Here is a 25,614-nt window from a genome sequence, read left to right as displayed (position 1 = left end):
AAATGCATGTTACAGAGGAGACGACAGGGAGATATCCATTGGGACTGATCAGTAACCACCAGAACACACATTACTATATCAGAGGGATAAAAATGTGGAGACTGGAAAAAACAGGGAGGCCGTACTCCGATGGGTTGGACACGTGGAGAGGAGATACGTTGGAGATACCTGGTAAAAGAAGAAGTGGAAAGAAGGAGTTGAGAGTCAACCAGTGAGGTCCATGAATGTGGTGGAAGAGGACATGAAGAGAAGAGGTGTGACCGTCCAGGGTGATCAAGACCGACTGAGGTGGAGGAGGCTGACTAAGCAAGGCAAAAAAAAAAGTGCAAATAAACAAATAATGCAATCTATTATATCTAAAATGAACATTACACCATAGTACTGGATCAATTAAATTTGATGGATGTGTGAAACAGCGGTTGGATGATGAAATGGTCACTAAACTGTATTAATAAAACGTCACATTTTACATAGAAAGACTGAGATTTAATTCTCAAGGGAATGAATGACACATCTTAAACAGCCTTTACTGAGTTAAAATGCACAACAAACACATTTGGCTTTCTTCATACACAGAAGGATTTTGCGAAGTATTGCAATCTCCCTTTTCAACTGTAGATGCCACTGTTATGCACAATAACAGTAGAAACAAGTGTATCGTTGCCATGGTGATTTGCACGCCGACGATGGTGCGTCACTCAATTATCCATGGAAACAACATATTGTTCTTCTAACGAGCTCCCAGAGACTTGCTGTACAGGACACGATTATTCCCCACTCATTTATCAGTGACTTTCCGAGTCGAGTCTGTGTCAGGACTCGCGACTCATCACTCACATAAAACTTACATTTAAATAACTCCACTACATTACACTTGATAAGCAGCTTTGTAATGAAATCTGAGTTTATTGATGCTACATCATTTAGAAAGAGAATGTCTACACTCAGTTTAGATGAGTAACAGTTGTGGGACCAGTGTCGCTCCAGACATACCTCTTTAAGAGCCCGGGGTCAGCGTGACATTTATGCTGGCAGAGGCTGCCCCGAGTTTGAGCCTCCTCCGATCGTGTACTCACGGAACAGTTCCGCTGCAGCTCGTTGGCGCGCGTGCAGGGGCCCAGTGACCCACATTCTTATCTAACGCAGCGCGTTAGCCGGTTAGCTGCGGCGAAAAGTAGGTTGTACGCACACCGGAGCAGACGAGACGTTGCTTGTTGTTAAAGTCATCAGTCGCGTGGAATATTAACGGATATTTCTTGCCCCGATCGTGGCTGTCAGACACCATAGTGAGTACGGTTTTTAAAAATGATGCTTTCCTGTTATGTTGTTTGTTTGACGCGCAAGCTTGTTAGCACGTTAGCTGTCATCCGCCGGTCGCTTCTCTGTCAAGCGGCGCTGCTCCTGCGAGGTCGCTGGGTTCAGCCTGACTTGAGGACCGTAAGAACAGCGCGTACTGTCACCGCAAAACTCATCGAATGTTTCTCCTGTTCACATATTGTACGTAATATCTACTGTCTGCTGATGTCATTCATTTCTATAACCTATTTGTGGTGGTTTACATTTCCACAGTTCTTTGATAACTCGAACGCACCTGCAAAATGCACCTGTCATCCTCAATATTGCCGTGTGTCTCATGACTGATATTTTCCAGGATTACAGATCATGTTTACGTTGTGGATGAAGGGATCTTTCAGAGCATCTTAATAAGCTGACAAACGCTCATGGCAGTGTCGAAATAAATGCCTTTCGTTGGTGAATGTGGAAGTACCTTTTCATTTTCAACCTTTTTTTCATTATTACCAAAAGGTGAATTGAAAGGAGTCATTTTCTGTCAGTAAAGTGAAACAAATTACCAATTCAAGTTTGTGATAAACCCATCAGCGAGGGAACTAGAGAGTTTACATATAGTTTTATAGTGGTCTTCATGTGGTCTCCCAGATCTGTTGACCTTCCCAGATCTCTCACTCTCAGTGCCTGTAAATCAAACTGTGATACATTTCACTGCTGGTTGCATCTTCTAATTCAGACTGCTTCTCTGTGCGAAAGGTATATCAGAAACGCCAAGAAATGTGACACATGTCATCATTAAAAAATAACCTCCAATGAAATCACTGAAATAATTCATATTTAGCTGTTGTAGCTAGATATGTTATTGATCAATAGACTTTGTTTTATGGCTTCTCTATGAAATTGCCACAGTTTTATTAACTGTGGAGTATTGCCACTTTAGTGCCACGGTGGTCCGGGGGTTTCATTTCATCACACACCTTCTGAGGATCATTTTATAATTTTTTTTTTCTCTTTTACTGTAAGTCAGCACAATTCTTGAGTCATGGAAGTTGTTTTATTGATTTGATCTTAAGCTGTGTTGCCACGTCTGATGAGTCAATTTTTATTTTTTTTAATTATTTTTATATTAAGTTTCTTTGAATGCTTGATGTTTGGTATCAGTCTAAAGCGGAATGGAGTCCAGGCCACTGCACATCACCCAACTTTGGAGTCCTTGTTGCTCATTCAATGGAAATGAAGTGTTTCAAGCGAGTCATTTTGCAAACATACTTTTTAACATTACAATTTAAATTTTATGCAGAGCTACTATTTGAGTATGTGAGATCTGATCACTTAGGAAAGACAATATATGTTAGGAGAATTTTATTTGATGTCTATTGCATTTTTTTGTGTATGTGTTTTTTTAAGTTACATACTACACAATTTTTAGTTGTATTGATTTGAGTTAAATATACTTATAACCTGCAAAAGTCAAATGTCAACATACCTTTTTAATGGAATGTTGGGAATTATCATTCAATATTAAAAACATCCAGTCTGCAATTTCAAAATGCACCTTTTGATGAACATTACTTTAAATAAATAAATAGAAATACGCACATCCCCACATGCCGTATGTGCTATAAGGTCAATTCTGTGAAGCATTTGTTGTGTTCACATCCCTTAATATTTGAAATTGCATGACGGTCAATACACTCTAACTGTAATTATATCTTGCTGTTCTCCTATCATACTTGGCTAACCTGTGGCGCAATCTTGCGAGTCGCAGCTGTCATGAAGCATAAAAACACACTTGGCAGGTGTTTGGCCTGGCAGCAAGTGTGTACCCCAAGTCTCTGGTTGGTTATTCATTTTGGCAGCAGACATTGTTTTCACACCTGTCTGCCTGTCCTTCGGTAAATTGTTTTGATAGTTCCATTGCTGGGAAAGGTTATCGGAAGTCTTACCTTTCTGTTATTATGATCCTCACTTCCGTTAACTGAGTAAAGCAGTCGTTGCCTGGAAGTGTTGCTGTTCACCGCTGGTTTCTCCTCTCACACACTTAGTCATTCTCAAGCTGTGTTAATGACTGTACAAATGGTTTATAGCTTGTTTGAAGATAATATGTTGTCCTTATTAATCATATGGATTCCTTTCTGTTTTTCATTTTCAGTTTTTAACTTTTTACTGTGTACTCATTTTTTATTTAAATCCAACTTTTTGATTATTGCTTCTCTGGTGATTTTCTCCTTTTCTTTCAGTGCAAATGCTTCTCTGTAAACTGGCAACATTATTCTGCAAATATGACTATTTTCATACCTCATTTCATACCTGCTGTTCTGGGAAGATTTTAACCACCACAGTTGTGCCTACTAAACCAGCACGTGAATTTTGGATGAATGCACGAGCGTTCTTCTGCTCAGTTTTGCAGAGACATATTTTAATGTGTCAAACTGTTGGCCTGCCCGTAACCTAATGCTCTATATAATGTGGCTAGAAGCTTCCTATTTGTTAATACAAAGTAATGCACTAAAGGATATGAATGCCATACCGCATATACTCATATTAAAGTCCTATATTTTTGCCTACATAAGCATCTGATTAGTCAGACCAAAATTATGATCGTGCCAGCTCATTATCAAACAGAACTGGTGCAACTGGGGACGCTGATGAAAACCTCAACCGCACTTTTCTTTTTTTTAAATAACACAAAAAGCACAACCCAATTTCTTCAATGCTGCTGGTTTGCATGTAGACATATCAAGTCATATCTCCTTTCAGAACACTAATGTTTAAACCAGAGTACTGGAAGTGCAGATGAAGGAGGAGTGAACAGTGCAGTGCAGAGTGACACGAGTTGCTTGATCACAACACTGATATTGACCATGAGGTCCAGCCTCAACATTCTTCATCAATGAAGGTGACAGGAGTCAACATTTTTGTGGTCTTTGTTTGTTGCTGTGTGCATTACGTCAAGCCCTCATGAGTTCCTCTTGTGAAGACGTCACAGGCTCCTTGCATGAATCTTGCCTGTCTGTACCATCTTGTGGGTTTTTCTCTGGTTCACCTATGCAAGGATATACATGTTGTTAGTGGGAGTTGTTGGAGTTCTTTTAGGTGCCCTGACAACTAGCTCAGGATCAAGTTTTCAGGAAAGCCCTGAGGATAACAGCACTGCACTGAAGTGTTTGACACAGACAAGTTTAAACATGCCAAGTGTGCGAAGCATTTGGAATAATACAATTGACTGTCTTACCTCGCACAGTGCGTCACGCTCTCAACCAACACACACACAGGTTCATACAAGAATTGGACCATCCACATGTAAGACAGTTCGCTGTATCAATCTTCTTCTGGTCACACTCTGTGAGCTGCTTGTCAGCGATGTACAGCAATCTCCATACAAAACATTAATGATGAGTCATCAGATTCTCTGGGAATCTGCAGTCAGCATGAATCAGTAGCGCAGTGGGCCTACAACAAGTAAACTAATATTTGCAATTGACTGCCATGAGGTGGAATTTAACTCAGTGTACAAGGATGGGAAACATGATCACAGCTGATGCTAGTGTGACCCATCTGGACCATGTGGAATTGCCACTTTACCTGCTGGACTCTGCCAAGTTTACCTTGGACAGATCACAAAACACCCATTTATTCTGGGAGTGCAAACCCATTCTTCTCTCCGAAATGTGTCCAGAATGGACATGTATCAGCGACAGGGATCACTGTTCTTCTGGTGCTCATTGGTATTTTATTCTTTGATTGGTGAACGTATGCCAGAATATATACTTCCCCATACTTCTCTTCTTTATTTCTGCATGCGTAGTTAAAGGTCCATTTTGTGTTCCTTTACGTAACGTTAGAAAGCTGGAGTTCTGATGTCTTTAGTCTCTTGTATCACAACAGAAGTCCAAGTTTTTTTTTTTTATAAAGTTTTATTTAAACTTTCAATCTGCTCCACGTAAATGAATCATTCATTAGATTTTAAGATACTGTTCATATTTCTGTGGTGCATCAGTTCTGTGTGACTGTGAGGCACAAATTATAATTTTGAAACCCGTATTATGGTTCAACTGTAATCTTTTGGTACAGACACAGGATTCATTTGTGCTTAGAAGGGCAAAGACATTAATAATAGTTTGCTGCGGTCAAAACAACTCCAACAGAAGAGTTATACAAGTGTTTGAGTGAGGGTGAGATATGAGGGTAGTCCAGCGAGACAGTCACACTGACTCACATGTTTATGGTGATAGATTCTTGATCAGAGAAAAGTTAAAAGTTTGCCTTTTATTTACTTTTAGGGAAGTCTTTCCTGCTGAGATTGATCTTCCTCTTCCTGCGACAGATATGCAAAATGAAAGGTGAGAGACACTTTACGCTGTTGTCTTTTATCATCATAATAATCATAATAATAATAACAGTAGTAATACATTTATTGTGATTGTCATTCTCTGAAAATATACTGCAAGTCATTGGTTTTCAATTATTTTTATGAATCGATACATGAAAATGGTTTCACTTCATTCATAAGCAAAACAGAGTCCTTGGTTAGATTCCCAACGTAATGTGGAGCAGCTCTCCAAGTTTTTATGTTCTCACCATGTCACCTGTCCAGCCACAGTCTAGGAAATTATAGACTGTGGTACAGTCAAGGAATTATTTGGTGGTTATTTATCAGATAATGTAATATGTGCACTGTCTATGCTCTTGAGATTCTCACTACCACAGTGGGAGTTGATGAATGAGTTTAAAACTAATTTTGACTTAAAACATTCTTTATTTGTTATTTTTCAAGCATTTCCCTTATAAATTGTCTTGGTAACATCTGTATCTCTGCATAAATAACCTTATTTATTTGGCATGCACAACATGTAAGTGGGCTGTTGCAGAAGTGGATGAAAATTAGTGCGGCTGTGAGTGTTGTTGACAAAATGCATGCTGTCCTTCTGAACTTCTCTGACCCACTTGGCATCCATGGCGGCTCGTGGCTGTGTTCCTGATCTTCTAGGATATGAAGTACACAGCCACTGGACAGGTCCCACAACCTCTGCTCCTACCCACTCAAGCGTTCCAGTCTGTTAACTAGGGAGTGGAATTGTCAAAAACAAGAGCTTTTGACAGAATCATGACAGAATTGCCTTGGAGGCCCTTTCCTTTCAATGTTGCATACCACACAATGCAGACAGGATATATCCAGGTGATTGGTGACATCCAACAGGGAAGGCAGTCTGGCCGCATTAGACCCCCGGGACTACAATTTGACGTGACACAGAGGATTTTCATTTTCACAAGTGTTGTCGTCAAGAGTGCTCAGAGACCAAGATCCAGCTGGAAACAGAAAGTCATGTGGACACGCACATTTATTTCACACCACGAAAGAAACAGTTGCCATTTTTTCAAAGTAACTCAAGAACTGAATTGCTTTCATTAGTAGTTTGCTCTACATTCAGTTTGGTCCCCGCCTTGGTCTTGCTCTCCTCATTGGTCTTGGTATTGATCTTGGTCCCTGGTCCTGACTATGACACTAGTTTTCTTCACCTCATATGACTTCCTGACTGACCCACTGGATACGTTTCCGCCTGAGTGTGGAACGAAATTGAAAGGCCATCTAATATAATATAATATAATCGTTAAGAAATTCATAGTGACCAATAGGAATTATGAATAATTCATATTCCTTCAGTTAGTTGAGAATGAGGCCGGCTTCATAGAAATATTGGATGTCTCCTTTGATAGTCGATGTTTTTAGACTATGGGGGGAAACCCAGCTTCTCTTCTGTCAGTTTCTACATCAGTATATTTCTTCCATTGTAGTGTTTTTAAATAAGCATTAGCTGTTGGCATTTATGTACAGCTGGATGTTGCTGAATATTTGAAATATCATTTATCTCCTTTCATGTCAGCTGTCCTATCCTTCCAATTTGAAGTGAACTTTGCAGAAGCAAGTTAGCATGACATTTGTAGGGATGAGCTTCTTGGGAGTCAATCAGTGTGCAGATTAGGTTGTATAGTGAACACATTTGGGTTCATATGTTGCGATGCACATGACCACTTGTTACTTTGTGTAGCAACAGGTCTTCATTTGTGCTGCTGTACACAGGATGATGAAAAATGCTGCGGCACACTCTTTCAGGAATTGCAATAATCTGTTGCGTCGTCAGAAGTCCCCTTAAATGTCGTTATTTCAAGCTTTAATATAATGGGGCTAAGCAGCTACAATACCTTTTCGTTTTTGGTTTCATGAATCAAGTTAAGTTACTTTATGGCTGTGATTATTTTATAATGGAGCAGGAGGAAAGTAGGTCAATGGGCCAGCAGGTCAGCGAAGCACACATGACATCACAGTTATACAAGTGCTGCGCTCCCTGTTACACAATGCTGCGATGCTGCTTTCTGTCAGCAGTATCACCTTCTTCATTCTTTACTATCATTCTTGCTATATGTTCTTCTCTGAGCAACTCACAAAAAAAGTTATTTTCTGCAATATTGTGGTGGAATAATATTGCCCACTACAAACATGCTTGTGCCAAATCAGATTCAGTCAGCCGGATGATTTTAGAACACACCAATCATTCATTAAGCCATCCATGCTGCCTGCGGGTGTCTTTGTCAAAGTCTCATCACTCGTTGACCAGTAAGTGTTTCTTCAACTGCCATTTTAGTTAGCTGTGAGAGAAAAGTAGCAGAGACATTCATTTTCTTCCACAAACAGATCGTCTGTCCATCGCAGAGCACATATGAACTGACAACCACTCACCACACAGCAGACTGTTTAGACACGCCACTTGACCTCGGATTGTTGTGATGGGAAGAAACCAGAGTGCCCAGAGGAACATCATGCAAGATCAGGGACAACAGACACATTTCACATAGAAACCCCGATTTGGTGGAAATTGGAATTGTCACAACCTGGGACCATCTCAGTGTGACGGGATCCATTCGTCCACTGTGCCGCCCCCAAAACATATCCTGGCTAAGTTATTAAAAGCTATGTGCAACTATGTTTAGATTAGATTAGATTAGATTAGACTGCCTTTATTCTTCCCACAATGGGGAAATTTGGGTTGTTATGAGCGCATACAAAATTAAAGACAAACATTAAAGACAAAGCAACAACATAATCAAAGCTACAGAGACAAAGAAAACACTGTAGAAATAGAAAAATGAATCATGACAAAAAATGAAGCTGAATGCCTACTTGGTCCTGCGATGCTTCCCCCTCGGTGTGGTTACATATCTACTAGGAAACTAGATACATCAACAGCTACCAGTGCTGCTATCAGTTGACCTTAGGAGTGGGAGTTAGTAGATGTTAACCTGTTACACCTTTATTCTATGGTTTCATTTTCATTAATAAAAGAAAAGAAAAATAATTAAGTAGCCATCAGAACAGAACCTGAATTGGTCCATCACATGATTATGTTTCGTCCTATTAATAATGGGATATTATTAATCCTTGCATTTTTAAGTGGTAGCTCTTTAAGAAGTTGTGCAACAGTTCACTAGATACTTTTGTTATCAGACTTCAGAAAAATCGTATGTATTATGCTGATAAAAGTTATGCATTTGTTTATGTCTGTCTGTCAGTAGAATCCCTTGTCACTCGCATTGTATAATAGATTGTTAGGTGTTGGACTATTGCGTCCTATGCTGACGCCCAAGGCTGCCTTCTGTGTTGCATGTTAGCAGAGGATGGAAGGAGGAGGAAGTCCGCTTTCTTTTGTCAATATATCACGCCGTAGGAGTGAGAATGGGTTGTTTTTTTAACTTCTTTTCTTTTTTTCTGTTTTTGTTATCAAGAAACTCTAAAAAAAGACGGCTCTAGCCACATGAACAGTTTCATAACTCTGTTTTTAACTATGCCTTTTGACTTAACAGCCCATCTATGGAATGGCAAATTGCTCAGCCCTGGTCCAACCAGTCTTTGCTTTAAATAACTTCTCCTGATCATCTGTCACTAAGGTAAGAGTGTCGGAATGTTTTATTGTAGAAAGTAGCTGTTTGTGAATTCCTTATTCTGTGGTTTCCTTCATCGAAGGTCCCTTCACAAATGTCGACCACACGACTAAAAGACCCCTCCCGAACTCCGCAACCTTGAACAGGAGCAAGATGACATCGAGCATTGACCAGTGAGTCTCCATTATCTTTGCTGCCTGTGAGATTAGACACCATTCTAGAGTATCTAGGTGAACAGTGTTTATGAAGACGCTCTTCACGTCAACCTCGAGGTTGACACTTGACACAGTAAATGGCTTGTTTAGTTGACTTTTCAAGCCCTTATTTTTTATGTCACGTTGGCATGACGGTCAGATTCCATACAGTATTGTCTACAATATTGGCCATTCATTTTAGAGAATCCAGCAGGATGATGCAGATTTTTGATGATTTGTTCCTAGTAACTACAATAGACACTTTTCTTTTTTTCTTTTTTTTTTAAATTAACTTAACCATCTACTCAATAGCATTTGCTTGAAACAGAAAACGAAATAATACAACTTTTCAAATGACAGTAAAAAAGAAAATATTATAACAGATGCCTGCTACAGCTAGCATTAGCCTGCAGACGTAGCATCCTGACATAACGGCTATATTCCTGGTCTGGTGGTTTGTGAGTGTCTGGTCAAATTTGCCCAATAATCTAATGGCTAATTTCGTTGTTGCAAGTTTTGTGAACTGCTATTCTTCTGTCCGTTTTGCAAACATAGTCCTGCACATGGTGCCTGGTTGTCTGGCTCAGTTCCTTCAATGGGAACTGTGGGTTTTTGGGGGAAATGTGGGTTAAGGTTAACTATATATTACAATGATGATTTTTGATGATGACGTCATAAAGCACTTATCTATCGGCCTATTGATTCATTGGTGCAACCCTCGAAATGTCAGCAAAATAAAAAACATAACCATCTAGTAACCAACTGCTGATGTTGTCTGCAGGAATGACAACAGCAAATTTGATGGGTTAATGGATGAAGATGAAAAGGATAAAGCAAAACGGTGGGTATTTGGGAAGACACTTACCATTTTAAGTGAACATCTGTGAAATAGACACTGAATGAATGAATTAATCTGATTTGTTTGATGGGCATCCAGTTGTTTTGCATTGAAAGGAAAGTCTTTTTCTTTTTTTGCTCTGGAATAAACCAACAGTGTGTTGCGAAACAACTCAGAGAAGGTACGGAGAGATCGGTTTAATGAACTGATCAAAGAGCTGGGTGCCATGATGCAGGGTGACACCGGCAAGATGGACAAGTTGACCATTCTGCAGAAGAGTATTGACTTTCTGCAGAAACACCAAGGTAAAGGTGACTGACTGTGGTGCTGTTTCCCCGCTGTTCATACCCACTGATATGTTTTGTTTCCCGTCTCAGACATTTCTGCACATTCAGAATCAAAAGTGATCCAACAAGACTGGAAACCGCCTTTTCTTAGTAATGACGAGTTCACACAGTTGATGCTGGAGGTGGGAGACTAGACATGTTGACCAGTTAAACAAAATCTAATGTGATCTATTTCTTTTCAGGCATTAGATGGATTCTTCCTTGCTATTATGACTGATGGTAATATCATATATGTGTCGGAGAACGTCACATCCTTACTGGAGCACCTTCCTGTGAGTATGTTGTGCCTCTTGTACCGTGCGAAAGCAAGTCCTTATATCTTTATTTGCAGTCTGATCTTGTGGATCAAAACCTGCAAAACTTCCTGCCCACTGGGGAGCATTCAGACGTCTACAAGGCTTTGTCTTCTCACATCATGGAAGGTGAGATGCTGGCACCTGAATATGTCAAAAGTAATGCTGTGAACATTCTAGTTTGCATTCAACATCATCGCATCAACATAAAATGGTTGAATGTTTTCAGCAGCTAAAGATCAAATTGAGTTCTGCTGCCACATGGTTCGAGGGACGGTCGATTACGACGGGCCCCCAGTGTATGAATATGTGAAATTCATCGGAAACTTTGTGTCCCTAAGTAACGGTATTGCACTCAGAACCACATTGTTGAGACAACTTTTTGATCAGCTGCAGTCTAATTGTCTCTGTCTTCACCTCCGTCAGTGCCTAACTGTCCCCAAAATGGTTTTGAAGGAATGCTGCAGCGATCGCTGCACTCTGCATTCGAGGAACGAGTATGTCTGGTTGCAACTGTGAGGTTAGCTAAACCACAGTTTATCAAGGTGAGACCCACTGAAAGTTCTTAAATGTCCTTTTTTGTGTTTTACTGTATAAAGGTTCCTCGCAAAAACAACTTTTCTACTGTCTTCTCTTTTACAGGAAATGTGCACTATAGAAGAGCCAAACGAGGAATTTACCTCAAGACACAGTTTAGAGTGGAAGTTCCTATTTCTTGACCACAGGTACACTCACTGTTTGTGTCCTCCAAGCAGCATAAAATGACATTTCATAGAAGCTTGATCACATTAATGGAGACTTCCAAGTGCTCTGCCTTTTTACAGGCAAGCTCCTTCAATTCTTTTAAGGCCATGTGAATCAAACCTTTATGAGAATTTATAGTCAAATTTGTGTGCATTGTGGAGAGAATTTCTGAGAATTCATTTGACACTTTTGTGCGTTTTGTGACGTCCTGCCAGCCAATTGAAGACCTTGTATGATTTAAATGGGGAATTTCTCTGGGAAGACGAGTGTCGCTACACCAATATTTATTTTCGGTGGAAGATTGTTAAATTCCTCTGAAATTATGTGTTTCATTCTGGGTCACATGTCTTACCATATACACACACCCTTCTTCAGGTGCTGATGTGAAAGGATCTTCTTCTCCCTCTGTGACGTCTTTGAATTCTGTGTGCTTTATTTAATTCTTATTCACACTGACCTTACTTTTAAGGTTCATTTACAAAACAAAACAAATGAGACTTGTGTATCGAGAACACACAAATCATTTCCGTCTGCCCTGGTTGGACAGCAGCTCAGCACAATCCTCCCTTACGCTTCTGTTTTTTCTGCTTTAGCTTGTTTTGGTGCTAAATAACCCACTGCAGAGTGTACCACACCCCGTGGTCAGTGGCAGATGTGTACGAACATGGTCAGATGGATATGCCTTTGTCCATTTCAACCACAAAACATACAGAAATAAGTTTTAAAATATCTGCAAACACATAGGCAAATTGTGTATGCATGACAATCGATCTGTAGCCATCACGATTACAGTACAGTTTGTTTATACTCACACCATGTCGTTCGTCTTATCAGCGTCCATGACTTCAGCCGGGTGGCAGTTTGGACAAACTACATCTCTGCCCCTTCAAAAAATGTCTTATTAGTGCTAAAGTAGAAATACTCATTTAACTCAGCTGTGGATCAATCAATGTGAGCATCATCTGTCAACACGTATGGCTGTGTTCCATTTGTGCTCAGAACTCAGAAATTGCGTCACCTGATGAAGGATGTCCTTGTCAGAGGGTCTCACCACCCCGAGTACACAATTCAAGATGTCTTCCCCGAGTGTAAACAGAAAATGCACGTTTTGAGTCAGAAATACAATGAAAAAAACCAACACATTCTGCACATTGCATGTTTCCTCTTCATCCAGCCAGTTTTCTAGTTGCAAATGGAGCGCGTCATCATGAAAATGTGTCTTATATCTGGACGCATGAGAATAGCTTTTGTGTCCGTAACCGTAACTCAGCTGTGACATAGTTCTCAGCTCTGACCTCCCACTTCCATTAAAAGTGGAATGCAGCATATATCCAAGATACACACTGTCTGTACTTCAGCAGTGTAGTTCAACTACGCTTAGATTATGTCTCCCCAACATTGCATGTTCGAAGATACGTTTTTAACAATAGTGTTTTCTCTGTCTAGAGCTCCACCCATCATTGGCTATCTTCCATTTGAAGTCCTAGGCACGTCAGGTTATGACTACTATCATGTGGACGACCTGGACTCTCTCGCAAAGTGCCATGAACATCGTACGTTTACGCACTTAATATTGAGTGGAAAGAAGATTTCTTGTTTCTGGTTAAATTCATTCTTCTCTGTCTGTCTACAGTGATGCAGTATGGCAAAGGCACTTCCTGCTATTACAGGTTTCTCACCAAAGGGCAGCAGTGGATTTGGCTTCAGACCCACTACTACATCACTTACCACCAGTGGAACTCCAGGCCAGAGTTTATTGTCTGCACACACAGTGTAGTCAGGTACATAGAAGAATTGCTCTCTTGTGTCTTCACTGAAAACAGAATGGCATGGCCAATTAAAGACAGCATTACCAAACAAAAACAAAAAAGTTTACAACTATTTAATGTGTACAACCTCTTTCATTAGGCAGCAAAATGTGACATGTTTTACCACAAGTAGAAATAGTCATAGTAATAACGTGTGCCTTGCTGTACCAGGACATTTTTTTTCTCGTTTTTTGTTTTTCAAAAAAAAAAATTGAGCAAAGGTGAAGTTTTATTATCCAATATAGAGCCAAATCGTATGGATTATAACAATAATGACCTGAAGAGGTTACGTGCAGATCTTTATTTTATCTGTGTTTCTATGTTCTTACACTTGTGTTTTAATCCCATAATTTCTGTTCATCTTGAGGAAATTTTCAGGCTTGGTTCCCAGAATTAAATATTTACTGTAGCCATTTAAGAAAATACCTATTGCTGCAGTCATGGTCCACAACAATGACCTTTGTACGAGTACGCCATGGTGCATCAGTAAAATGCAGGGCTTATTTCCATCAGTTATGGTTTAGGCAACACGGAAACACACACTCAAAGGAAAATGTTAAATTCTTAAATTACAATAGGTTGTTAATTTCTTAAGGAAACATAACTCATGATGACTAAACAATTGAGATGAACTTGTAACTCACAGAAGTGTTATAATTTCCTGGTTACATCTCTCCCCTGTAGTTACAGCGTAGTGAGGGCGGAGCAGCGCAGAGATATTGGTGTTAAAGAAACACCACCGGAAAACACTGCTGATAAGGTGAGGGCCAATCAGACTCAAGTGGTTGGTTTTTGCAGGAGATCAGATTTGAACCAGATTTTTCTCTCTCCTCAGCAGTCTCAAGAGTCTGGGTCTGAATGTCAGCTGAACACCTCCAGCTTGAAAGAAGCCTTGGATAGGTTCAACCACAGCAGAACTCCCTCTGCATCGTCTCGTGGCTCACGGAAATCCTCACACACGCCCAAGTCCGACCCTGCTTGTAAGCTCTTATGCTCCTCTTACCAGCCATGGTCTTGTTTCTGATCAGAACTGAATCTTCCCCCAGCGTCACAGATGAAACCACAAACAGACCGGAGCCCCTCAGGTCGCCAGTCTGTCTCCACGGTTGAGGTGACATCACAGCGAAGGTCCTCCATTAGCAGCCAGGTCAGTCAGGAGGCAAGCAATGTGCCATTTTATCTGATGTATTCTTAGTATCTTGGGACGATGAGAGTTAAGAGTTTGTTTGGCTGCGTTACTCTTTCAGTCTATGAGTTCTCAAAACACGGGCCAGAACACGACCCTGCCGTTGGTCTCCCAGCCTTTCCAACAGCAGCAGCAGCAACAACCACTTCAGACCAGTCAGGTGAAACAATTGCTACATTTGCATTTTATTGTTTTATTATGTACTTACTTGATGATTCAATGTCCCTTTGCGTTACTAAAATGACTATGAAAACGTTGTATGTTGATAATCTGTAATTTGAATATTTATTGCTCAATAATAGTCAAGTAATAGAACTGAACTGCTTGGGAATGATGGGCTGTTCTTTAGTTTTATACGAGTCTTACATCAAATACTAGAAAGTTCCCCAATTTTACCTTTTTCCAGGCAATGATGCAGTTCTCCAGCCAGATAGAAGCAATGCAGCAGTTGAAGGAGCAGTTGGTGCAGCGGACAAAGATGATTGAGGACAACATACAGCGGCAGCAGGACGAGCTGCGGCAGATCCAGGGAGAGCTGCAGAAAGTGCAAGCACAAAGTCTGCAGGTGGGAATTCACCTGCAAAATTCTGCTATCATTCGTGCGCTGACGTTGACACTCTGGTGTAGATGTTAGTCCAGAAAGGAGCCGTGGGAGTGAACACTTCCGTGCAGCACGGAGGGACTCTCAGCCTGCCAGGTCAGGTGGTCGCCGCAGGGCCGCTGCAGTGTAACAGCCTGCAACCGAATGCTGTGCTACAGACCTCCACTCAGCTGCAGGTCAGACCATGTGTTTGTACTTCCATCTCATTTAAGGTGTTCTGGTGTTGTTCTTAATGTGTGTTGCTTTGGGTCTCAGAGGTCAGGGGCCAGTCTGCAGCCACAACAACTTCCAGCCCCACTCTACAACACCATGATGCTGTCCCAGCAGAACCCTACGAACATGCTCCAGATAGCCAACAGCATGGCCCACAATGCAGGAACCAATACTCCTGCTCTGGACCGAGCTGCTCCATTTAGGTCTGTTGCTGTCAGAGATACACAACACCACTCAATCTAAGTGACTTACATAAATGACTTCCATTCTAGGATCAAGTAGTTTTATCAGTGGTGGGACTTTAATGGGTTAATTACGGTGAATTAATTACAACATTATTACGATTAATTAATTACAACAAAAACATTAATTGAATTTATTGTAATTTAATGTTGTAAAATTGAAATTCAACCATTTTAGAGCAGCCTTGATTATTTAAAGAAACATTGACGTGCTGAAGATACTCTGAAGAGTGTAGTCAAAAACATTTGTATGATGTATTCAGTTCAAAAGTTTTTATTTTACATTTTTAATTCCTGTTACTTTACATGTACATTTTTCCAAGCTGCGCTGAAAACATGTTTTGCAACTCTCCCGTCAAGCAAACTGACACATTTAATGATCGACATTGTGGATTTTCAAGCTTTGAGGCTATTTATTGAATCAAATTAATGTTTGCCTCAGTTTCCTCTTCTATGTCAATGCATTACCTGATACTTTGGCACTGTATGTCTTATGCAGATAGGTTAATATGTAACATGGCATTCCATCACTGGTTGTTAGTGTATGAGTTTCATGCAGATTGACGCAACTTCTCTTTTCCCTCCGCCATGACTGACAGGTTTCCTGCTGCTCCCCAGCTGTTGACCAAGCTAGTGACTGGACAGATGGCTTGTGGAGCCGTTATGGTCCCCACCACTATGTTAATGGGACAGGTGGTGACGGCGTTCACACAGCAGCAGGGTCAGCCACAGACCATTGGCATTTCTCAGCAGCCGACTCAGGAACAGCAGGTCAATGCAGATCAGTTTGTTTTTAATTCCCACAATAAATGAACCAGTGACACCTCTGACTGTTAAACACTCTTCCAGCTACATTTATGTCACGGAAATTCCATTGTAGGTTGGATACTATTTGAGTTTTCTGTTCCATTTTAAGGTTCACATTATTCCACCGTCAGTTTGGTTGGAAGGCTTTTAGAGAAGTAGACCAGATTGTAATACGAATACTTAGTCTTTGACCGCACTGAACAAAAGAGAGAGAGGCTCAGTAACGGAACCCAGAGGAGCAGCACTTGCAAAGCATTCTGGAAGCCTCATTCATAAATATGACCATTGAGACACTTGTCTTAGAATTGCTATGTGTGTTTGGTGTCAAAGATCCCACGATCAAGCCAATCTGTCATCATTTCAGGGTCCTCAGTTGCTTCATGGGAACCAGTCCACCCAGCTGATCCTGTCGGCTTTCCCTCTACAGCAACAGGGTTCATTCAGTTCCACCACTCAACCGAAGCAGCCACTAGTTCCTCACAGAACGGACGCTCGATCGGACCACTGTGCCGCACAGCCTCAGTAGTTCCATGCTCAATGAGGTTTTGGGCAATTTTAACCCGAGAAAAAGACTCTTCAGAAGACGAGCAACACAAGTGGAGAGTCTCTGCTTCCCTTTTCCTAAAGGAATTACTTGCACTAAACTGCTGAAGATTGAGACGTGTCTTTGAACAGGGACTACTCTTCACTAAGATGGACGTCTCCACACACAGTGTATCCAGTGTTTCCATGCCACCAGTCAAACGCTGTTCAGTCAAAACAGAAGCGCCTTCATGTGAACATCAAAGACATCCTGCAGACAAGCTAACAATGTTACATTTTCATTTTTTCTATTGTAAAAAAATATTCCTGGGTCACAGTATTTTATAAGGATGTGGTTCATTATGTGTAATATATACTGTAAATAGGTTGTAAAGAAAGCTGTGATATTTTATATCGTGCCTCTGAGGAAAGGTGTTTTGTTTGCGGCTATTGACTTTTTAAATATCAGAAAATTGAACAGTGGCTGATTCCTTCCACCAGTTTTACTGTTCGCTGTTTGGAATGGCGCTGTCACAGAAGAAAAGAAATATATATATTTTCATTGTCCTTGTCAAGTCCATAAAAAAGCAGCAGTATAATCCATGAAATATCTCTGTCCATATCTACATTTTGGAACCGTATTGCAATCAGATCTTCATGTTGCATATGATATTGAATATCTGTCTGTTACTGTGTCCACCACAGAGCTATTCAATGATTCCCTCAGCATGTAACTCATACAGTAAGTTCTATTGTTTAACTCTTAACCTTTGGCTGCTTCACAGATTTGCTGTCATGTGTGACACACTGCTGGAATGCTTGCGTCTCTCATCACGCTTCAATAAAACAGCCACCAACTTTCCATGTTCGCGGAATCAGGATATAGAACATTTCAGAGGAACAACACATGTAATTTGGTCTTATTAATAAACACATTTGTGTCAAATATTAGGTGTTTGGGGTTAGATTAGATTAGGTATTATTCTGACCTTTTTCAAAGTGCAAATGAATATTACTGCGTCCTGCATTTTGGAACACATTGCGCGTCCATTTTGCATAACAGGAGAACTTTTCCGTACCATTGTAACTTTATTCTAGACAGAGCTTCTCTATTAAATACAGGTATAACCTGACCAGCATTACTTCCGCATTGACTTAGCTGGAAAAGAAATGGTTTAATTATTTAGATTTCGAATGGCATTTATTTTCCTTGCTAACAATACTGCCATCTACTGATCATTTGTATATTACACATTGCGATTGGGATTAAAGGACGATGTTATTTTCAAAACACCAAGAGAAGGAAAAGGGAGCAGATCTGTTATGTGGCACGGTTTAGGGCGCTAATCAACCAAAACAAGAAACACTTAGGATTTTATTGAGTTTTTAGATTTAGGCATGTAAAAATCAACCAGTAACATCAGTCCAAATAGTCCCGAGCTGCCCTGCGTGTCACGCACTGACAGCACATCGTTTCTTAGACGCTTACAAAAATATGTTCATCGCTTTATTCAAGCGAGCTCTTGGATTGTTTCTACAGTACTTCTGCTTTAAGAGGAACTCAATAAATACACTTTAAATAAAAGGCAAATGAAACCCTAAGAATAGCAGGTGGTGCTGGGCCAAAGCAGGGATGAGTGGATTCTGAAGTAAAACAGCTGAAGACAGAAGCTTATAGAACATGTTATCAAACCAGTGTGGGGAAAGGAGAACCCATCGAAAGGAGGAAGGATGTATTGCTGAAGTCCCAAAGACTGCAGGCTCGATTTCCCAAAAGAGCTTTCATTAATTTGGTTGAAAAGCGAAAGTGCTCTCAGTTCTTTCATCTCATTTGCAGAGAAGTTGGAGTCCTCTGGAGTTGACCTCTGAACTGCAGTTTTGCTGGAATACTGACAGACGCTCATCAACCCATGAGTGACTGGTGAACACTTCTGGCCTCTGTTCATCTCAATCACATTTAAAACCAAGAAGAGAAAGGACTGTATGAGATCAGAACAACCTCCAGATAACATCTGTGGAGAATTAAAAACCTTCTCCCATAATGCCTCTGCTCCACAACATCCTTTGATTCTCTGAACTACAAGGACTGGAACATAGACACTACATTTCCCGTGAGGCTTAGAGGCCTCACCCAAAGACCGAGGAACACAATTGCTGGAGGTCACAGAGGCTTGTAGGGAGGAGGGCAGGAGAGATCAGATTTCGGCTTTCGGTAGACACGTTGTACAGTCAAAAATCTAGCTTTTCTACTGCAAGTCATCCATGTTTTAAACATATGTACAGAGGGAACAGAGTGTCCAATTAAAATCCAGCTTCTGGCCTGATGAAGAGTGCAGAGAAGGCAAATGCCAGGAACACAATCCCTCCAATGATGGTCACTGCGGCAGGAGACACAAGCACAGATGTTCAGTCATGTGGTTCTTTGAAGCAGTGACTTAGATACACTGGTTCTTTGTTTAGTTTGAGCATGATTGACCCAGTGTGGCCAAAGCATCCACAGAACAATGAAGAACTTTAAAGAAATGCTCGTACTAAGAGAATCTCAAGGACAAGCGGTCGACAAAAAAAATGGCATAAAGGTGGATCATAATATAACTGAGTATACTGACAGAGCAGAAGGAAGATCTGAATGAACAAAAATAGAGCAGTGATGCAACTTGCACTTCAGTCTACTCGGGTGAACACACTTTTGTGTTGCGTATTAGGACAAAAATCCAGTTACCTGTTCTGACAGAAATCTTCTGCGCAATCATCCTTCCACCAATCACAGCCAGTCCTGTGCACAGACAGTGTCCAAGCGTTCCACCAACTGCAACTCCAAATGGATCCTGAGGGTTTCATTCAAGAGTTACTTTAGCATCAACCAGTATTATCATGAATCGCTAAGCTACGTGTGGCGATGCCAACACACCTCTCGAGCTGCTAGGATGATAGTGGTGAGTTGTGATCTGTCGCCCCACTCGGCGAGGAAGGTGAGTGTGAGGGCCTGGATGAAGATTGGGGAGATGATGCTGTGCCACTTTCTCTGCGGCGCTACCACCCCGGATCCAGCTTCCACATCTGGAGAGCTGTTGGCCATTTTGGAGCGCTGCAGCTGCAACAGACAAAATAGAGTTTACAGTCTATTTAGAGAGCAAAAGATACAGCAGGGCCCCTTCACAAACCTGAAGACATGTCAACGTTTCCAGACAGGCAGCTTTTTTTTTTATTATTTTTTATTTTTGTATCAAGGAACGCCCCCTATTTGGACTAGGAACAGGAAGAGCTGTGGTGGCCTTGAATTTCATTCTAGTGCTGTAACTGTGTGCAGGTTGAGACCAACTCATTAGGTCTTCATGACAGTTTCTCTTTCCAAACCAACGGCAACTCAGAGTTAATATTTACACTACAACGCATGGTAATGTACACTACCGAGTCAGGCTCAAGGCAAAGCTGTATTCTCAGTTGATTCTTATTCTAAAAGCAGGAGAACAAACAAAAGTTCTGTCCTAAGAGAATATAGAGACCAGCACACGGCAAATCCTGAAGCGTCAGTTTTGCAAACATGAACACAGTTGTGTCATACTTGAGACCTACCTCTTCATCCTTCTTCTTAATCTCTGCCTGCACCTCCTCCAGCTCCTCTTGACCTTCATCTGGACTCATCTTCAACCCTTCTCTCAGCATCCGTACACCAAAAATGGCAAACAGAGCTGTAGACACATAGTATGTGTAGATTCTCGGGATGACAGTGGTTGCATACCCAAACAGCACTGGAGATGAGACAAAAAGAATCAGTGTTATTGTGCGGAATACAGCAGCATGCTTCTCTTCTACAAGTGCACCCACTCACCAGATAGACATGTCATAAGCCCGAGAGCCAGCATGGCACCTGCCAGGACGGTGAGCCGGTTATATCGCATGGCCATGATCGCCGCGATAAAGAATGTCTTGTCTCCCAACTCGGAGACAATGATAACTGAGATGGAGGCCACAAAGGCGTGAATGAAACCCAGGTTTCCTTTACTCTGGCCATCTTCAGGAAGTACCGGACCTTCTGGGTGAGGACTCGCTGCTTTCTGCAAGAGACGAGCATTGATGGCACACAGTCCTAAAATATGCTTTTCACAAGTCGCACAAAGAAGCTTGGCTGGGGATTTTCGATCAAGAAAACTGTTGGAAACGAGTGACCAATACTAAATAGCCTGTGCTGTCTACGACTATGCTGATCCACTTTTCTTGACAGAAACGCGTCTCGTGAGCATTTGAAAACAACTGTTTACTCGCTGATAACTGATGTTAACGCGGAACGCGGACGTTAGCATGTAGCTTCTAGCTCGAGGAAGCAGGAGCCCCATGCAGTCAGCGACTCGGACCGCCACAGTTGAAAATAAGTGGAAAGCATCATTACCTCCAGTGGGAGCTTCTCTGGAACTGGTTTCTCTTCTGGCACGGCGGCAACTCCGAGCGAACACAGCAACACAGCGGCTAGCAGAAAGAAGAGCCTCCTCACATTCCGATCAGCTCGTCCACCTCCACCACCGACCATGCGAGGCATTCTCACTGCCAAACGACGACGACCGGATCTACTTTGTCCACGAATCACTGAGAGACGAAACTTGCAAACTTCATGTTAGTCACCTGCACCGTTTGTCGAACTACTCGCTTATTACACGTCACGAGCAGACCGACCCAAAGAGGAACTTAACACCGTGCTGCCGCATTGACTTCCTGATGTCGACGCTGATTGGTCAGTCTGAATATGACGCAGGGGTTGGCTGTGAAGCAAACGCCGTTGAGCGTTTCCATTGGTGCGCGCAAATGTCACTTACGCTTCCATTCATGACTGCGGTGACTTCCTACTAACAACGAGAGCAACAATTCTTTGACTTAAGAAAACCTTCTCAGATTGACGTTTGTTTACTATATTGTATTATTGATTATGATGCCAGTCTCTCCTCTCCATGCGTAAAGCCATACCCAAATAATCTAGTCATAATGAAAACTATTTTGGAAATTATGTTACAAAATAAATGACACAGTATAAGTGAAACATTTATTCAGGTGTTGGAGAAATACTTAAAAGGACAAAACAACATAATATAAAATAATAACATTACATCATGCTTCCCTACCTAGGGATTACATTATTTTACTTTGAGCAAAAAAATTAAAATTAAAACTTAAAATTAAAAACACATGATCAAATTATCACAACAAAAATGGTATAAATGCTCGTCTATTCCTTGGGTAATACTTATATTTGGTAATGTAAAGTTCATGACAGAGTTGTGCTGCCAGTGCTTGGTTAAAGAAAACATAAAGCACCACAAGCCAGCAGGTAAGGGACTGGCCTCCATAGATTATGCTGAATGATGTGTAGATCAGCAACTCAGCCAAGTAATGAGGACAAGACACCCACTCAAACAAGCCGCCATGTGGAGCTTTGTGAGCCAGGGTTTCCACCAATCCTGTAGGACACAGCAGAAAATAGAATCAACACATGGTTCCGTAAAACCATGCTGACAAAAGTCGGTGAATCCTGAACTATTCACCTGGAAAAAACAGTGAATAATTGGCTGAGATCAGCTCAAAGAAATATTAAAAGTAAAAAACATTACAGTGTCATTACACAAGTGTTCCCTACATCTACGACTTTATTCTAACACGTTAACTCAGAAAGTATGTGTCAAATGTACAGATCACATAAAATGTTTTCTAGGTAACACAGTTCCAAATACATTACACAGTTCCAAATCAATGGTATCATATGTCTATTAGAAAACCTCAAAGCAAAAATATTTAATCCACCATGTACTGCACATGTAGTTCAATACTAGTTGCACTCGTACATATAAATAGAGCGACAATCACATACAGGTACCTGATTTCCCGGTGCGAAGCCCTGCCAGCAGGACCATGCACTGATGCTGGAGCCAAGAGGAAACTACAAAAAGTACAATGCCAATAACATGGTACCAGTGCAGCAGTGAGCGTATCGGATCATCCCCTGCAAAGATGAAACACACATTATTGTATAACATGAAGATGCATTTGGAAAATCTCAATTGGGTCCAACCTTTAGTCTGCTGATCTGAGGAAAGCACAGTCAGCCCCAATATGACGTAATACCCAACACCAAACAAATACTGCGCCATGTGCATGGACCCATGAGAGAAAACACTGACAACAAGGCATTCCAGCAGCCTCCTGAGAGAGTGAATCCAGATCAGAAACTGCACCAGGAGAGTGGACAGACCTGAGAATAAGAACAGCAAAGAGAACCACAATGAAAATGAAAGTATTTCTATCAGCAAACCAAATGACTTCAAAAGGATTCATCTCAACAACTTACTATGAGCGTTTGCATTGGATGTACTTCCTAAGACGCTGCACAGGGAACTGAGCCATTTGGGGTATGACTGGTTGTGGAATGTCAGAACCAGGAGGCATCCGTTCCAGACCACAGACACGAAGTAGAAGTGCCAGAACCACCTGAGATATAAGAACGAGAGAGAATACTTGACGTATTTACAGGTTCACTTCTTGGCAACTATATTATATTTGCCACTAAAATGTCAAAAGTGAATTAGAGAATGTATCTGACTGGAAGGCAGGTATACGGACAGAAATGGACTAGACGATAGGCAAGACATCGAACAATCACAGCGGTTACCTTTTAGGAACGTCAAACGCACGCAACCACGAGTCACGTTTCAAAGTCTCTTTGGTTTTCCCGTATCTTATAAGATCCTGGAAAAACAGGTGCAGGCGAGACTTTTGGTAACTTGGAGGGAGCAGAACGGATAGTTTATGCAAAACGAAAGCGACGAGGAAAGACGACGCAAGAACTGACCATATGATATCAATAAGACTGTAGTGTGCCGAGAGAATCATTTTAGAGAGGGCTGCGTTTGTTTTGCGTCACATCGAAAAGGGTCCGGCTAAACCCTTAGTTCCGCATGTCGCGCACACAGACTTGAGGAAGAAAAACTGTCAGTCGGCGTTGACTTGAAATTCAGCAGTGTTTGAAGTATTATTACGGTAAATGGAAGTATTCATACTTTGACTTTATTATATTCCTCGGTGGACAGAATGCTATATATGCTTTTTTTGGGCCAACTGTGCAGACCCCTTCGCAACCCTTATTGCTTCAAATACGGATGTAGAAATGAAAAAACATCGAACTTGAATACAATGGTTAGAAACAAATCGAAAAATATCGTTTAACATAGACGTGACTGAGTATTATAAGCACATTTGAATGCAATACAATATATTTATGTATCAGCAAAAATGATCGAGCGATAGTCATTACATGTCCTACTAAACCAATAACAGCAAATGTTATGTTCAAATAAGATATATTTAAGTTTGTTAAGGACGAAATATTAAAAGTTGAACTGGCGTCATCTAGTGGACCCTAGCTACTATTACAAGTAACTAACCGAAGAAGACCAAATTGTAATTTTGTCCTTCGATATCCATCACTTTTTATTTATGCTTAGATTCTGATAAATCAGTCGATGACAGGAACAAATCATTGCTCACTGCCCTTCATCAAGGCCTGATTTAAAAACGAATATAGTTTATGCTCTCCAAGTATATTGTATGTCTGTACATGCTATTTCATTTTGCATGGCAGCCTCCTAATGTGCACCTTATTTCTGCCCAGACTGACTGAATGTGGGTTTTTGCTGAGCTTTCTACTCACACATGATGTGTTTTCCCCCATCCAGGTCTAGTCAGCTATCTGTCAGAGGAAAAGACGTCTGTTTGTGTCAGAGAGGCGGGAAGCTCTTTGAGGCTGTCGATTGCAGGATGTCTCTAAGAGGAGCACTGTATCCTGTCTGAGGAAGTAGGGACCGTTTCCTGTTTCCTTCTGGTTCTGAATACTTTTTACTACACCAGGAGGGAAACTTATTTGGGCCCAAATTACTTAAATGAAGGTCAAAACTGTTTGATGATCTGCCTTCCCTCCCCCAATAATGCAATATAAAAGAAATGGTGGCAATTGTTAGTTGTTTTTGTTTTTGTCAAGCTTTTTAAAATTTTATATATATATATATATATATATATATATATATATATATATATATATATATATATATATATATATATATATATATATATATATATATATATATATATATATATATATATATATATATATATATCTCAGAACTATCTGCTCTATTCTTTCTGAATACAACTGTACATCTGACCTTTACTAGCCTTGGAAAAAATAGAACCAAAACAATGTGGCATTTAAAACAATGTTGTGGAGGAATTTCAATGTACAATACATATATGCAATATTTTTACTGCAATGTAAGACTAATTCGACTATGGCAACTTGTGGAAAATGTTTAACATGTGTTTGATGAGGAGTGCCCGTCAGGAAGTTTTATTTCTTTAGGGGCAGAATTTTTTTTTGTTCTGCCATCTCTGTGAAAGTGACCAGGTCAGGAAACATGTGGACTAAGCTCTGAACAATATGCCATCTTTCCACATCATGCTGATTTCAGTGCCAGAGGGCAGAGGGATTGTAATTCCTCTTTTTGAAGTTGGAATAGTTGAATAATGATCAATGATTTAAGGATAATTTTTTT

General features: G+C 40.8%; 3 protein-coding genes across 4 annotated transcripts; 1 reads left to right on the top strand and 2 right to left on the bottom strand.

Moving 5' to 3' along the window:
• Window positions 1–1,050: 1,050 nt before the first annotated feature.
• clocka (clock circadian regulator a) lies at window positions 1,051–18,668 on the top strand. Its single transcript, XM_053867627.1, is given in 22 exon segments — window positions 1,051–1,286; window positions 5,574–5,633; window positions 9,151–9,234; window positions 9,311–9,401; window positions 10,204–10,263; window positions 10,417–10,565; window positions 10,638–10,729; window positions 10,790–10,879; window positions 10,939–11,029; window positions 11,130–11,246; window positions 11,327–11,445; window positions 11,543–11,625; window positions 13,091–13,197; window positions 13,278–13,425; window positions 14,137–14,212; window positions 14,291–14,599; window positions 14,700–14,798; window positions 15,045–15,203; window positions 15,266–15,415; window positions 15,495–15,655; window positions 16,294–16,465; window positions 16,866–18,668. Coding segments are annotated over 19 exon segments (2,364 nt in total). The 5' UTR covers window positions 1,051–1,286; window positions 5,574–5,633; window positions 9,151–9,234; window positions 9,311–9,381; the 3' UTR covers window positions 17,028–18,668.
• Window positions 15,943–21,730, bottom strand: tmem165 (transmembrane protein 165). Its single transcript, XM_053867641.1, has 6 exons — window positions 21,414–21,730; window positions 20,856–21,081; window positions 20,600–20,775; window positions 19,935–20,117; window positions 19,746–19,851; window positions 15,943–19,401 (listed from the first exon to the last, which is right to left on the bottom strand). Exons 1-6 carry the CDS (start codon window positions 21,558–21,560, stop codon window positions 19,325–19,327), a joined length of 915 nt encoding a protein of 304 aa, XP_053723616.1. The 5' UTR covers window positions 21,561–21,730; the 3' UTR covers window positions 15,943–19,324.
• Window positions 21,731–22,077: 347 nt separating this feature from the next.
• Window positions 22,078–23,948, bottom strand: srd5a3 (steroid 5 alpha-reductase 3). 2 transcript variants are annotated; one of them, XM_053848780.1, is made up of 6 exons: window positions 23,859–23,948; window positions 23,679–23,755; window positions 23,358–23,497; window positions 23,082–23,261; window positions 22,887–23,012; window positions 22,078–22,473 (listed from the first exon to the last, which is right to left on the bottom strand). In XM_053848780.1, exons 1-6 carry the CDS (start codon window positions 23,859–23,861, stop codon window positions 22,214–22,216), a joined length of 786 nt encoding a protein of 261 aa, XP_053704755.1. In that variant the 5' UTR covers window positions 23,862–23,948; the 3' UTR covers window positions 22,078–22,213. The 2 variants fall into 2 exon arrangements, with proteins under 2 accessions (XP_053704755.1, XP_053704745.1); XM_053848770.1 differs by having other exon boundaries at window positions 23,679–23,920.
• Window positions 23,949–25,614: the final 1,666 nt, after the last annotated feature.

Source organism: Synchiropus splendidus, chromosome 1, assembly GCF_027744825.2.
Source record: "Synchiropus splendidus isolate RoL2022-P1 chromosome 1, RoL_Sspl_1.0, whole genome shotgun sequence".
NCBI classification, from domain to species: domain Eukaryota; kingdom Metazoa; phylum Chordata; class Actinopteri; order Syngnathiformes; family Callionymidae; genus Synchiropus; species Synchiropus splendidus.
Note: the sequence above shows the minus strand (reverse complement) of the source record. Positions and strands in the feature narration are given on the sequence as shown.